The sequence below is a fragment of the Indicator indicator genome, chromosome 4 (genome assembly GCF_027791375.1).
Source record: "Indicator indicator isolate 239-I01 chromosome 4, UM_Iind_1.1, whole genome shotgun sequence".
Taxonomy (NCBI): Eukaryota; Metazoa; Chordata; class Aves; order Piciformes; family Indicatoridae; genus Indicator; species Indicator indicator.
In genome coordinates this window covers 7,754,843-7,769,970 of record NC_072013.1, presented here as the reverse complement: position 1 = coordinate 7,769,970, position 15,128 = coordinate 7,754,843, and the positions used below count along the sequence as shown (strand labels likewise).

Sequence of the window (15,128 nt, the reverse complement as noted above, 5' to 3'; positions counted from 1 at the left end):
CCTGCTCATGCAAGCTCTACAAACCCTGGCAGAACATTTATCTCCCTTATCAGAAGGGCTCTTGCCTGCCTCTGAATATCAGAAAGACAGGGACCAAGAAAGATCAGATTAAGGTATGCAGCTTCCTTAGCTGTTATTAAAACTTGGCCTACATCTCATGAAAAACCAGGTGTAACGTTTTAACTCAGAAAAAGCTGGTCTGGATAGCACAGAAGGGAAAAGATGTTTTGAAGTCACATGATGCCTTGGACCTAACCCTGCCTCCTTCCCCCAGGCACTTTTCCCAGGTTGAAGAGAGTCTGGCTCCCTCCACCAAGATAAGACCAATCCAGCTGAAGCAGAGTTCATCTGAACAATTACAAAGATGTACTTCAAACCATATCGCCAAACACAATGACCGTTTCTGAAGGCTGGAGCTCCAAGTCATATTGGGCCAGAGAGCTGTTCTGCTATTTACTGCAGTAGAGCAAAGAATTGGGAATAAGCAGCAAGGGTGGATTGCCTCAGTTTATTGGTTGCATTTTGTCACTATCACTGAAACTATAATCCTCACCTCAGAAAGATTTATTTTTGGAGCAGCTGCACACAAAGCAGGCAGCAAATTAACTGGAGCATTACTAGTGCCAGTTACAACACAACCGTGAGCCAAGGGACTGGTAATGAAGCAGCAGATATTCTCAGACTCAGACAGTGTGCAGACTGCGCAGGGCAAAGTGTGTTTGCAAGGGGCACAGCAACATAATCAGGTACTTCCAACCTGTGAAAGTGTGATGCTCACCAAGCCCCAGTCTCCCACATGCCAGCCAATTTCCTGGATGCAGTTCTCCTTAAGGCAGGGCTGAGTGGCCAATGGCTTTGGCTCCATTAGGCAAGAAAAGTCCTGGGCGTGAGAGCCCTGTGGAGTTCTGCAGGTGACGGTCCGGGTCTGGACGCCTTCTCCACAGCTGGCTGAGCACTGCAGAAAGAAGTCCGATAAATACAAAGAAGCACCTGGTTTCCACTTGCATTTCTGTGATGTGCTCCTTAGCATTAAGGGCAGAGCACCATTCTGAGATGGCCTAAACCAACCAAACACCATTAAAATTATCTTCTGGGATGGGAGTTATCAGAGTAGCTTTGTGCTGCAGAAGAGACAATAAGGTATGGTGGTCTGGGAGATCTGGAGCTCACTGGATTATTTTTGGCCTAGTACTGCAGACTACATTGAGAACAACGAATTACAGGAAATACCTGAAACCTCCTGCTATTTATTCCTGATTAAAATCAGCTCAAGGTAAAGAACTCAAGGGAAGATAAAAATATTAGGTTCTCATATTGTTTATGTCTTCTGCCTGAAGACCCTGTGCTGCATATTTTTTTTTTTTTACAGTGTGGAACAGTGACACAACTTTTATACTAGTGTATAGATTTGAGACATTTTGGATGCCTTCCTAAATTCACAGTGGTGTTTCCCATATTCCAGCCTATTTATCCATGAATTACCAAGGTCTTTTATGAAAAGCATTACCTTAGGGACAGTCTGAATTGCTTCAGGTGATCTTCTCAGCTGAGTTTCAGTGACTTGTAGAGTCACTAGAGTGACTTTTATCTCAGAGTACAGAAAACGCAGTCACTTTTGAGAACGACAGAATGAATCACTCAGGAAAATGTTTGTAAGCACATGTCAGTTGGTGCTTTCCCCAAATACTGTTCTTTATTCACAACCCTGACATCATCTTGGTATTCACACCCCACAAGAGGAAAAGGAATTTATGATCTGGGTTAGCATATCTCAAAGTTGCATTTTATGCTGCTGCACCACTCAGACAAAGTACCACCACAAGATCATAATAAGTCAAATTCTGCAAGCCTGCATGTACTTTTTTCAAAGGAGACTGAGTAGACACTACCTTTAATTTCTAAGCCCTTAGCATGTAAGATGCCTTCTAAATGCTTGACTGGAAGCACTACGCAGAGTTTGAATGATTTCCATTCCTGGAGATAAAGATGCCTCCAGGCATCAGAAATGTACCATGCAGCTGTGTTCAGAGAAGCCCTGCACTGCCACACAGCAAGCAGCAGGTCAGTGTTATTTACTGACTGCTGTGACTGTCACACTGCTGTCCAAGGCTGGTAATGCTGAGACAATGCACATGGAAATAAGCAGCTCAGGCAGAAGCCATCGGCTCCGCTTTCACAGAGGAGGCAACGTTACTGCACATCATCAGGTAATGGACAGCAACTCTCATGCCTACCCTGTCTTCCCCAGGCCTGAGTAAGGAACTCAGCCAGCAGCATGTCTGGTGGATCTGATAAAAATGCAGGAGTGGGGAAAGCACTGGAAGACCAGAGAAGAGAGAACATGTGATGAGAGAAGCAGAGGTGTGGAGGCAGGCTCAGTTTTGAGGAACAGGGATGTGTTTATAGGAGGGCATAGCTGCTAGCTAACTGGAGAACTGGATTTGGAAGAATGTCGGGACAGGTCCTATACCTCTGCACACCATCTATCCAGGGACATAGATCTTTTACAGGCTTAGAAACGGAGTCTGCCTCTTCATCCCCAGACATTGACAGATCCTCTTTCAGTGGGTGCCAAGAGACAGTTAGTTACCTTCTGCACATAATAAACTCACCTCTGACCAGGGCCCTGTGCTCCAGGTGGCACACTGTCTCATGTTGCAGGGCTGACTGCTGCGAGGCTGCTGTGCGAATGCCATGCATTCAGCGTTATCCACCACTGCCTGGGAGCTCTGGCCATCAAATGCCACACAATAAACAGAGCGAGTCTGGGTGCCCCCACCACAGGTAGCTGAACAGGGTCCCCACTCCCCGGTTTTCCACCTGCAGGTCACAGAATGAAGCAAACTCAGAGGTGAGTTCCCATTTGACTAAGCAGTGCCGGCTTAGTTGTCAATGCAGAGAATGAGTCCCACTCCAGAGACAAATCCCCTGCTCTTCCACAGAGGAAACTTTCGTCTCCATGGCTTTTGGTCTCCTGATGTCTACAAAAATGTTATATCAGGAAGAGAACATCAAAGATGATGTTCAAGGGAAAATAAATTTTAAAACAAACAAACTAACAAATACATAAATAAGAAAGAAAACAATCCATATCAGCTGAAAGAGAAGCAACCCACAGCAGCCTAACCACTCATTACCCTCCAGCCATTATTCGAAACAGTAAAAGCCAATCCCTCACTCTACGTGCAGACCATGCTAGACACTCTCAGAAGGGCTTATGAACTTTCACTGACAGCCAGTAAAAAGCTTCTTTATTTTTCCCACTGGCCAAATTCTGTAACAGCGGCACAAGCAGAAGGCCCAAAAACATTACATATATTTTGTCTTGTGTTTGGTTCCTGAAGCTGTTGCAGAAATGGTACACCCTTACTAACAGAACTGGGAATATCACAAATCTGACTGTTCGCATGCTCAGATCACTGCCCTTATTGCTCCTGTGTCTCAGAGCTGCCAGCTAGCTGGGAGCACAGCTTACCTAGCCTGGCTTCAGGAACAACATGAATTTTCAGTCCCAATTCCAGCATGCCATGTTGTCAAAAGGCACTGCTGGTGGAGGGGGAGCTTCATAGTGATCTGCTTCTGGGCTTCTACCTCCTCTTGCAGTCATGTAAGTCCCAGCCAGCGAATGAAGGCTGTTCATGTTTTCTCCCCTAGCCTTCCAGCTGCTTCCCTGGTCTGCCCTCACCACCTCCAAACTCAATTACAGCCAGCCAGTTCACATTCACACCCTATCAGAAACCATATGGCAGGCTCAGCCATGTACATCTCATTAAGATACACTGCTTTATTGCTAAAGACGTAAATATCAGCCCAAAACTTAATGGCCTTAGCTATAAAATAAGATGCTCCCTTTGGAAAGGGAGCAAATAGAAACCACTTGGAATGTTGTGGTTGCTGCATTCAAAACAAATTCATTGATCAAGGTTTTTCAGAACCTCCAGAAGGGATACTACTCCCCTCCTGAACCTGTATTCTGCCTCCTGTAAAGCAAATGCATGGTTTTAGAAAGGCTGTACTGACTGGATGGGTTCATATATAGTCTTCTTCAATTGCAAGTCAAGACATCTTCTCTGACACTTGTTTCATTTCCTTTGCAAGACAAAGTCAATCATAAGGCTTGGGACTCTCATCAGAGGGTAAAGAACTGGAAGTCTTAAGCTATTAGGAGCTTGCTGGGAGACAACTGATTTGCTTCTGATCTTTTTTACTTCCCAGATCTCAGTGTACATTGTAGGCATTGTACCTGTTGCACCCTTACACTCTTCAGTTTCTAGAGAATTTTCTGCCTCCTGCAGGGCCCATGCCAAACACAGAAGAGCTTTCAAGAAACTCTGAGGGGTTTGCTATGGCACACTGGCATCCTAGCCAGTGTTTCAATCACTCAATCTTTCTCTTCCTTTCTATTCTTTCATTTATCTTGATAAACCAAATCTTTTCCAGAACATCTCTTTACTCTGAGAAAGAGTTATCAAGATAAGCAGCCAGAAGCCTTGAAGAAACCATCCCATTCTCAGTCCCATAAGAATCAAGTTACCAGGAGCACAAGCAACCACCTGCCAGCCAGCACCCTCCACCACCATTTTCCTTGGCAAGAATCAAAAGCAAAGCACCACCTATTGCTACCACCAGTGCCAAAGAGGAAAACCTCCACAGACCACAGTGGGCAACTAGGTGGAAAGCAGAAGAGAGCAGCCACCTTCCTGTGCTTTGTGTAACCTGCTTTGGCTTGTTACCTTTTCGTCCGAGAGCTCCGTGCTCCACCATGGTGCCAGGCTTGAGGCAGATAGACGTAAGAAGTCCTTCACACAGAACAAAGGATTTAAAGAACTTAAAATGAGTAGCTGCAGGCTACTGTGTATTTGGAAATGCTCCCAGGTTTCCAAGTGCCATCTCACCCACAACAGCACTTGACTCCACTGCACCCACCAGATACAGTGAGATACACAGTTAAGGCTCGGGTTACAACTCTGAAGGCCCACGTAAGAGCCGAGTGAAGCCAGCTGTAAGACTATGCCAGCCAAGGGACAAGGTGGAAACGTCTAGGTAAAGGGGTTTGAAAGGATTCCAGTGTTCATTCCTTTCTAACAGCAAGGAATGCAGAAATGACATAAAATGACACCAGCTCTGACCTCCTAGTCTGTTTTTGCAGGCTCCAGTTAAAGAGAAGAAAAAACCCAACCAAACAAAACGGAGAATCCATTTCTTATGTCCTACATGGGGTAGAAGACTACCTTCCACAATCATACTCCAGAAAGCAAATTTAATTGGTCTATAAAACAAACATAGGATGCATTTAAATCCTTTCCATGTGTACACAGACATGCTCATCACAGCATTACCATCACCCTCCTTTGTCTGAGGTTTCTCTAAGAAGCGAAACACTTCCTTGGAGAGAACCATGCTAGAGAGCAGGAAAAGTGAGAGGGCCATTCTTTTTCTTGGTTCCAGAAGCACCTCAGGAAGAGCTCTGAAGAAAGGAAATCTTACCGTTTTGTCTGGGGACAAGTCTGATGGCCACACGTCCGGTTATTGTGTGGTCGTGGTTTGCCCCTGCACATATAGTCTGGATAAATTTCATTGTCTATGGTACAAAACACCAAACGGGACTGGAAACCTAAAAGGAAATGCAGGATAGTATTCTGATCAGCACAAGTCACACAGGAGTAGGTTTGCCACGCACTGGTGTTGGCAAGACATACTTCTGAAATAGTGGCAGAATCCACACCCATCCCAGCCAACCCAGAAAAAAGTTGGGTGCACCTCTTGGTCTGTTGCTCTGTGTATGAATGGTGACTTCCACATTACAGGAGTCCACTGGAGGAGCAAAACACCCAGACTAGTTGTGCATAGCTGAGGAGCATTTTCCTCTTATTTTATGAATTGAGACTTACAAGGGAAGTGCTATATCCATATATAGTTCATCAAGGAACTCTGCATGATATATGCAGTATACAGCAGCAGAGCTGGGGCCTCCAGTTAGGAGGCCAGTCTTGTGAAGACAGGATACAGAAGAGAAACTTACAGCTCTTCCTGTGAGAGTACCCAGGCAAATACAATTATCAGCACCTACCACCACAATCTGGCAAAAGCCAGCAAAATGGCCATCAGTACAGAAGAACAGAAGAGGCTGATAGCAACTCTATATGCTAGTCAGCTGGAGAAAGGTTTTGTTTGATTGTATTTTTTATGGTTTGGTGGGAGTATTTTTAGCTTAAAATCCTTAACTTTGCTCAGGGAAGATTCTGGAAACTGAACATGATGTGATACTCCAGCAGATCTGACAGTCTTCCTGAAGAGATGGAATCTTTCAGGCTATGTTAAGCAGGAATTATGTAATTCAGTTATATAGGCCAGGTCAGTTTGGAGAGGACCTCTCAAGTGGTTGAAGAGGTCTGAAAAGTACATAAAGAACTGAAACAAAATGAACCAAAAGCTATCTATGAACAAGTCTGAGGACTAGGGCATGGAAAAATCAGACAGCACAAGATATGGGGCACAGTCTGTTGTAACTACATGTGTAAGCCCTCCCTTGACAAACCCTTAGCTGCCTGCTGCAGATACCAGTGCTGACTTCCAGCAGGATACTGCTGGAAAGCAGCCAGAAAGGGCAGCACACAGTCTTCAGGGTGTGAATAGAAACCCCTGCGCCAGCCTCCAGGGACCAGGTAATGTTCTCTTACCTCCTCCACACTCAGAACTGCATTCACTCCAGGAGCCATAGCTCCAGCTGTAACCTGAGGCCTGACCCTGCACAGGCAGGTAGTACTCATACTGTACCCCTGGGTTTGGCTCCTGGCTGATGAGCTGTGAAAGCATGAGAGAAGGTCAGGGTCAGCAACTGTATTTTCTCCTTTACTTCTAGAGAGCATTATTTTTCAGAGAAAGGTGTGTTCATCCCTCTCAGCATCAGAAGATCCAGCTGCTCTTGCAGCAGTAACTACCCCTTCCTGCCTTACAAGCCATGCCCTAGAGCCTGTCCCTGGCTCAACACCGTTCGGTACTGACTCTCCCTTAAAGTCAGAGCCCAAAGGAATAATCAGAAAGCCAACACAGAGGCTTGCCCTGCTCCTTTCTGAGTAACAGAGTAGAAAATAGTATTTCTACAAGAACACCACCTTGGTCTAGCTTGGGGGCCTACAGATTCCTGTCTTTCCCATGTGGTCCCCACCAATGCACTCCCACTGCACAAAGCAGGGGGCTGCTATGCAAAGCAAGCAGGCAGGATTATCAGTGGGGGATGGGCATAGCTACTTACCTCAATAACAAGGGGCTCTGTTGTGGGACCCCGGGCATGGAGGAGCTCTGGGGCCAGGTCACCCTCCGAGCCACGTTCATAGTGCATAACTGTGCTAGCTACCTGCAGTGCTCGGCTGAAGTCGATTGTCCAATGCCCATTCAGGTAATAGTCCCCTCTCACATTCTTGACAGCTGGACAAACCCACATGCCAGAGAAGAAACAGCAGTAAATTAACGTATCTGTAACCTGACATTGCCTCCAAATACCACAAGAATAAGCCTGCTCCAGGCTTTCAGGGTACTGGCAATCCACAGAGCTATAAGCTCTGCCATTTGAACTCCAGTTTCTTTACACCAGTACTGCAACATTTAAGTATGGCCGTCTAATACAGAGGCATCTACCAAAGAGGAACGTAAGAACTCCACAGGGATGCTCCACTTTCCTCTCAACACTGTATCACAGGTGTCCCAAGTAATGGTGGCCATCATCCTCCAACAATACTGTCCCCCCCCCCCCCCAGCTCTCTTGCCAGATGCTGTTTCACATCCAGGGAGTGGTTCTTGACAGCTTTGCTGCAGACCAAGCACTTTTTTGCTGCACAGCCAAACACCTTCAGCAAATTCCAGTCCTGTCTCTGCATTCCTCACTGTTAGTCACTGATGGAAGTGACTTCTGATGGAAGAGTCAGAAAGCAGAAGAATATTTGCTTTCTCCACTGCAATTTCCTCAGCCTTGCCCAGAAAGCTAGCTGAGGACATTTCTCCCTCCTTTCTGCCCCCTGCAGCATGACCAGAGTACGAGTTTTTACAGAGAAATAACCAAAAGATATCTATAGGGAAAAGAAACTCATCCCAAATTTTGGATGGCAGGATTAGGGTTTACATTCACCAAGCAAACATCAGAACTCATAACCATATTTTGCTATATCAGCTAGATTCCTTGTAAGTTTCAGGCAGGAAGTCTGAATGTAGTTTGGGTATTTTGATTCCCTACTCAACAGCAAGATCACCAGAGGAGAGAAAATAGGTAAACCTGAAGTCCAAAGGTGAGTATCACTATCACTTCAAGGATACTCAATATACAGATTCTGATTTTCAAAGAGTTTTTCCCTCTGCTGTATCAAGGCCTCAAGGTAAACATCCCCAAGACCGGTATACCTGAAAACCAAATTTTAAACACAATGGCTAGAATCCAAATGACTGAAACACAGGTTCTAACATCAGTCTTACCCAGGAAGTTCCTGCTGGGCTTAACCTCCTTAATTTGGATGCTTGTGGCTCCCACAGGGATGACGAAGATTTGATTGTAACCTGAAAAAAAAAAAAAAAAAAAAAAAGGGGTTATTCAAGATCTGTGTCTTCATGCCACATAGTCACTCTTCTGTGCCAAAGATGCTCACGGTTCTGTTGGTGCCTGAATAGGTGGAGGGGTTTTATGATGGTGGCTTGAAGCATTTCAGCTGTCACTTTATCTACATTCTGAACAGCTTTACCCTACACTATCCAGAGGTCAGTCCATATGTAAAATGTTCCAGTTACAGCTCAGAAAAGTAAGCACAAGGGTCAGTGCAAAGTTCATTTATTAGATTTTAAAAATCTCTGAAAATTCAACAGTTCTCATATTGGAGAGATCTGACCACAAGTGTAGTTGTTATCTTGAAGCCCCTCAGAATTGTCCTAATGCAGAAGATGCAGTCTCATTTCTAGCCTTGCACTAATCCTGGTGGGGCTATCAAGACACTGGACAGGGGAACAGCCTTATGAAGGAGGTATATAGATACATTCACATGGTACATGTATAGCACTTTCTGGAGACCAAGCAGGGAAAGACACCAGCAGCATGGCAAGTACTTCAGTCTGTACAGAGGCTAATGAAGTGATTCATAAGATAAAGCCATCAATACATTTTCTAGTGCTGAGGCAGCTAAAGAGCCACCTGCCACACATTTCAAATGAACACAACAATCTTGTGAGAAGGTCTCCCCAACAAGCCTTGCAACAGCTTGACTTTAGTTTCAGCTCTCTCGTCCTCACCTGCCCAAACTACCTAGATCATCTGTACCTTTGGGAAGGCTGGGCACATCAAAAATGCCCTTCACATTGTAGCAGGTGCTGCCATCTCCTCCACACTGCAGGCACTTGTCCTCCTTCTTGGCAGATTCTAGCATGTTATCACAGCCAACGGCCTGTCAGAGCACAGGAGCATTGATATGAATGAACCACAATGACAGAAGAAAGAAAGAAAAGATGGCCAAGTGCTGGACTGATCTAATGAGAAAGTCTGAATTTAGGGAGTCTGGGAAGTCATAAGGGAAGTCATATCACCCATAAGGGATAAGGCAGGGAAGGAATTGTCAGAAAAAGGACAGATGTGCCATCATCTATTTTACATTCAGAAACAGATAAATGCTGTCCACATAGTTCCATTTCCAAGGTGCTGGAAAACATTTTCCTTTTTTCATGCTATTACAGAAGGCCAATTAAAACAAAAGGAAGCAACAGAGAGACTGATGGAGCCACGGTAAATAAAGGAAGCAACAAGTTGACTAACCCGACAAACTCCCTCTACACAGATGTCCCGTTTCCCAGGTTCACAGGTAGTCCCATCTACCACTGCTGCTTTGTGCCTGTAGTAGAAGTTCTCTCCATTGGGAATACAGTTTAACTCACACTTATTAGGTGCTGGTAGGAGAGAAAAAAACAAACATCATATATATTATGGTGAATAGCTTGATAATGCACCGTGAGCCTGGTTTTAGATCATAGGCACAGAAACAGAGGGGTGGACCGTTTCCTCAGGCACAAAGGCTGGCCAGAGGTGAGAGGATGTTGAGCCAGGTGGATTTTTGGTTAGTCCTTAGTAGGACTGCTTTTATGCTCCCTTGGAGTACACAGCTTTCTAGAACGAGAGCGAGTGCTGGTACAGAACACCAGAGAGCTGGCACCTTAGCAGCCAAAAACCCAAAACTTTAAATCCATCCTGAAGACCTGCCAGCCTTGAGAAGAGAAAGTTTAGGGGAGACCTCATAACCATGTACAAGCACATAAGGGGTGGCTATCATAATGAGGCAGACTCCCTTTTCACAAAGAGTGACATGGTAAAGTCAAGGGATAATGGGTACAAGTTGCTACTGGGGAGATTTGGACTGGATGCCAGAAAGAATGTTAACCATTTGAACTAATAAACATTGGAAAAAACTCCAAGGGAGATGGTGGATTCCACTACATTGGACAATTTCAAGGCCCAGCTTGACATGCTGGTCTATCTCATTTAAACTATACGCTTACCCTGGAAATTAAAACTGGATGATCATTGAGGTCCTTTCCAACCTGGTATTTTATGAATCTATGAACAACTTGTTAAACAAGTGTGAATGATAACATATCAAAGCTCAGAGCAAGGACTTCTGGTTCCTGTACCTGAGCTAGTTCCTCAAGAAAGTATGGGCCAACTGAAAGTGATGTCATATTTTCTGAAGCACTCATTAATTATATGCATTTGTTTCTCCTCTACCCTGAAAACATTCTTTGGCCAATATTAAGAATACAGCAGAGCCTCTGCTTTTCTAATACTTTAGGAACTACTGTCAACCAGTTCCAGTTTTCTTGAGCAATGTTTCTGAAAGAATGGCTGTTACCAGAGACAGCTTAGTATTGCTGCACTGGGAGCGGTCTCTAGCCCATGCACCCAGTGTCTTCATGAAAGCTATGCTTTTGCTGTTGGCAAAAAGATTTTTTTCCTTGCCAACCCATTCCCAATCTCCAACTAAGGAAGTATCCTACAGGGATACTACAGTCAAAAGCATTACAGCCCCTTCAAAACACACTGCTGATAGTTAGGGATTAAATGTAACCCTATACATTTATCATTACCTCCATAATAGGGAAGCCACTTGTATTTCTTTCCTTGGAATTCTGTCCCATCAAACTCTGCACATTGCTCTGCCCGGAAGTCCCGGAAGCCTTCTGGGCAGCTCTGTTTGGAGGAGAAAATATTTGTATTGGACAAACATGAAAAGGAGGAAAATTAAGTGTACAACAAAAAGTGGGGTTTTATTTGTTATTGCTCCTGTACAAAATCAGGAGCATTAATTCAATATGTTTTTGAAGAGTAGTGTTGGAGAACTGCATTCACTAGTGATGCAAAAGAAAGAAACTAATCATGACGTTACTTTGAACAAGAACAGTGTTTCTCTGAAGAAAAGGAACAACAGATAATCAAAACAAAAAAAAAAAACAGAGCACAATCAGAGCACTGTACCTGAATGTTGCATGAGCGATAGCTTCGAGTTGGCCCAAGGCAACTGGAAGCGCCTTCTGTCCTGAAAGGCAGACAAACAACATGAAGCTCTCTGAAGAATACACACACACAAAATTATCTCATGGCAGATACTACAAATCACCTTCACATTGAGCGTATCAACCTCAAACAGTTCCCAGAAACCACAAAATAACTGAAATGCACTTCTTCTGCACTAACGCAAGCTGGCATCTTCTAGTGCCATTTTCTGCTGTGGTTTGCACTCTGGCAGGAATGATACACACACCATGAATGATTGCAGGGTCATGTTACAACTAAATAATGGAAACAGAACTTGTAGTCCTTTGTCCACCTACAGTCAAGGTGTCCAAACCAGATCCAGAAACATCTTGTGAGCTGCAGGAGGCTAGTGGCCAATTCAGAATAGATAGGCACATCACCTGTCATCCTGTTTATGTGCACACCAGTCCCATAGCAGGAAGAGCCAAACACAACTCTATGAAGTGTGCAACACCCTCATGACTGCTGTTGAGAATTACGGAGAGTAACACTTATGAAGGAAATGGAAATGAAAAGCCAGCCAATATTTAATAGCTCAGCACTCTTAAAGTAGAGAGACAGGGATTCTGGCAATTGCATACTATAATGGGCAGTCTCCAAAAGAGACCTTTCTTTATCCTGGGTGGGAGGAAGTAGTGCTCCAGATCTCTGGATTGTTTTATTAATTAAAAAAATCCTCTCATTTCTCATAAAGATGTTTATTCCCCCTTTTCTTTGTTTTTATCCACAGCAAGTTCTCTGCAATCCATCATTCCCAACAGCTGCAGTCCCAGCCATCTTCCTCACTGCATTTAACCGAGCTGCAAATGAGATGGCAAAGTGTTAATGCTGCTTGAGCCAATTCCAACCTTCCATTTCTTTTGCAGCAATCTACCTTCCCGGGAATCATAAGCCTGAGGAAGTCTCGGCGCACTCACCAGCACCTGGTAGAGAAACCTGCTGCTCCGGATTGTTGCCCCTCTCCCTCAGGCTTACTACACTAGACCTGACTGAACAGCTCCTGACATACCAATCACTTGATTGCACCTCCTCAGATCTCAGTCACCATTGTGCTCTACTGAAGGAGCAAAAGCAAGGATGCGTTGAAGAGAGCTGCTGAAAAGAGCAGTGACAAGACTGAGGCTGAGGATCATCTCAATCTGGACTCCGGTGACTTAATCCCCTGGAATAAGTAATTTTTGTTCTGGATGTATATTGGAACATAAGTACAAGAGCTCAGTAACAGAAAAACACATTTAAGGAAAGGAAAAGGAGGTTAGCTCCACCTCTGGGAGTAGCAGTGCCGCTGCCGAAAGCTGACTCCACCGCCACAGCTCCGACTGCATCTGCCCCATTCACCCCAGCTTCCCCAGACATCAATCTGTCGTTTCATCCGGTGACCCTGCAAACAACAAAACCCAGACGTATCAGACGGAGATGACATCTCAAGAAAAAGTCAATGAAAATGAAGCAGAGCTCCTATGTATTCTCTTGCAGAGAGACTGTCTTGCTGGGCTGTATTCCTAGCATGAAAACTAGCAGAAAATAATACACCAAAAACGTAAAGTCTCTAACATCTGGGAGTATCAGCTTCCTGAAGCCATAGAGCACATCCAGCTTTACAATCTCCCCTAAACTGTTACCGTTTGTCTGTTCATAGAATCTCAGCACTTTTTAATAACCATCTGAAGGAAGATAACATCTCCCTCTTAGCCAGGCAGGAAAGGCAAATCATTACTTCAGGGACTACGAACATCATCACTCCACACCACATCAATAGAACCACATAATCCCTCCAAGACAGATTCTTAAGAGAAATAAAAGAAGCATCAAGGAATCCCCCAGAGTACACATTTTACTGCAACAAAATTCCATACATGGAGACCTTTCCCTCCCTTATCCAATTGTGTCCAATGATCATGGCAAGGTTTAGCCCATCATTAGCTACAGCCTCAATTAATTTTGTGTTTACAAAGTCTGAATGGATAGTGACATTAAGAGAATCAAGAATGATAATAGACAAGAAGTTACAAGTGCAAAAACCAAAAAACATTGTCTTAGAACTACATGAAACACCATATTTTCAGGAAAAAAGGGTCTACTGCATCTGATGGAATACACAGAACATGGGTATTTAGTGAGAAGAATAAGCAAGGTTCTGAGAAAAGAAAAAGAAAAAAGAATAGTTTCAAGATGCAATGGGATTAATTCCACTGAGTAAGAGAAGGTAAACACAGGGATGCTGAGGAGTGACACTGTAAAACCAGGGTTTGCTGTGCAGCCATATCTGTAGGGCTGTTGATACATAACTGAGAAAGAAATGAATAGCATTTGGGAACTCAGAGATTTGGAGCAGCAAAAAGCGTGCAGGCAGAGGAAAAAAAAAGGTAAAAAATTCCTTTCCACACACAGAGTATCTGATGAAATCCACACAACCCCTGAGTCTGGGTCCCAGTTCATCTTCTAGTTTCACACATCCCTTTTGACTTGAACACAGCATCCTGTGTTTCCATTCTCTGAAATTCCCTGTTCATGTTGTTTCCCTTCTTTCCTGTCATCCTTCTGCATCCTCATGTACACTGCTCCCTGATAATCACCCAGAAAGTACTTGCCATCATTAGGGGTTTCTGCTGAAGTGGAGGAACATCCTAGAAATAGAGAAACTCACCACAGCAGGAATATTAACTCCACTCAGCAAGCACTTTTCACACACACAGGTCTCTTTCCAAGGCCTACAGAGAAGGCACAAGCTCCTCACTTGAATTTCCACTTCAGTTAACAGATAACTGCTTTTACATAAGACATCCAGGTCTCTGCTAGAAATAGGAGCTAGCCTCATAAATCCTCCAGGTGAGATTCATGGGTTAAATGCTTCCTTGTCATTTAACCACTTTTTGCACATAATCCCTGCCAGACATATGTCCCTGAGTTACAGTCTTGTTTCTCTCTTTCACCCTAGTGCTGGCAGAGCAAGTCAGAGAGATTAGCTGATCATATTTATGCACCCCAGATTCCTCCTATTACCAACATTGCTCTAACATGAAACACTTTCTTCCTAGCACATGCTATTTGATTTCCTTCACACTACCTCTTCAGGACTTTTCAGGACAAGTTTTCTGGTTCAGACTAACTCTGCCTCCACCCTACCCACTCAACAGCACTACCTAAGTTACAGTCACTTTACATACCTTCTTTTCTGCCAAGTCAACATCTCCCTGACCCCTTGCCAAACCGTTCTCCCATTCTTCCATTCCAGATACTGAGCTCAGTGTTTGTCTTCTTCATTCTCATTGCCTTTCTGGGAGTAATCCCATCAATAGAGCTTTAGCTTTCAGCAAGGCATCTTATTTTCCCAAGTTTTTCTTTCAGACACCTAATTCCTCCCCCTGTAATCCCTCCTTCTTTACTCTCAAAAGAATGAAACATGCCACCACTCTGTTTCTCTGCAGTTTTATTCCTCTATATCAGCTGACTGATTTAGGAGAGGTATTGGCTCACCCTGGAAACAAGGGACCTTTCAGTCAGCATCACAGAGAAGAAAACATGTAGATAAAAATCCAAAGAAAGAGCATTTGAAAGTCAGATTACTGGA

General features: G+C 44.2%; 1 protein-coding gene across 1 annotated transcript in view; it reads right to left on the bottom strand.

The window, feature by feature from the left end:
- PAPLN (papilin, proteoglycan like sulfated glycoprotein) overlaps positions 1-14,787 on the bottom strand; it is a 29,988-nt gene extending 15,201 nt beyond the window's left edge. The window contains exons 1-13 of the mRNA XM_054400223.1: positions 14,725-14,787; positions 12,823-12,938; positions 11,498-11,558; positions 11,110-11,212; positions 9,788-9,918; positions 9,299-9,422; positions 8,467-8,547; positions 7,256-7,428; positions 6,681-6,804; positions 5,488-5,614; positions 4,734-4,799; positions 2,613-2,820; positions 779-955 (exon numbers count right to left, since the gene is read on the bottom strand). Of these exons, the coding sequence (XP_054256198.1) occupies positions 779-955; positions 2,613-2,820; positions 4,734-4,799; positions 5,488-5,614; positions 6,681-6,804; positions 7,256-7,428; positions 8,467-8,547; positions 9,299-9,422; positions 9,788-9,918; positions 11,110-11,212; positions 11,498-11,558; positions 12,823-12,938; positions 14,725-14,787 (1,554 nt within the window). The remainder of the gene's footprint in view (positions 1-778; positions 956-2,612; positions 2,821-4,733; positions 4,800-5,487; positions 5,615-6,680; positions 6,805-7,255; positions 7,429-8,466; positions 8,548-9,298; positions 9,423-9,787; positions 9,919-11,109; positions 11,213-11,497; positions 11,559-12,822; positions 12,939-14,724) is intronic.
- Positions 14,788-15,128: the final 341 nt, after the last annotated feature.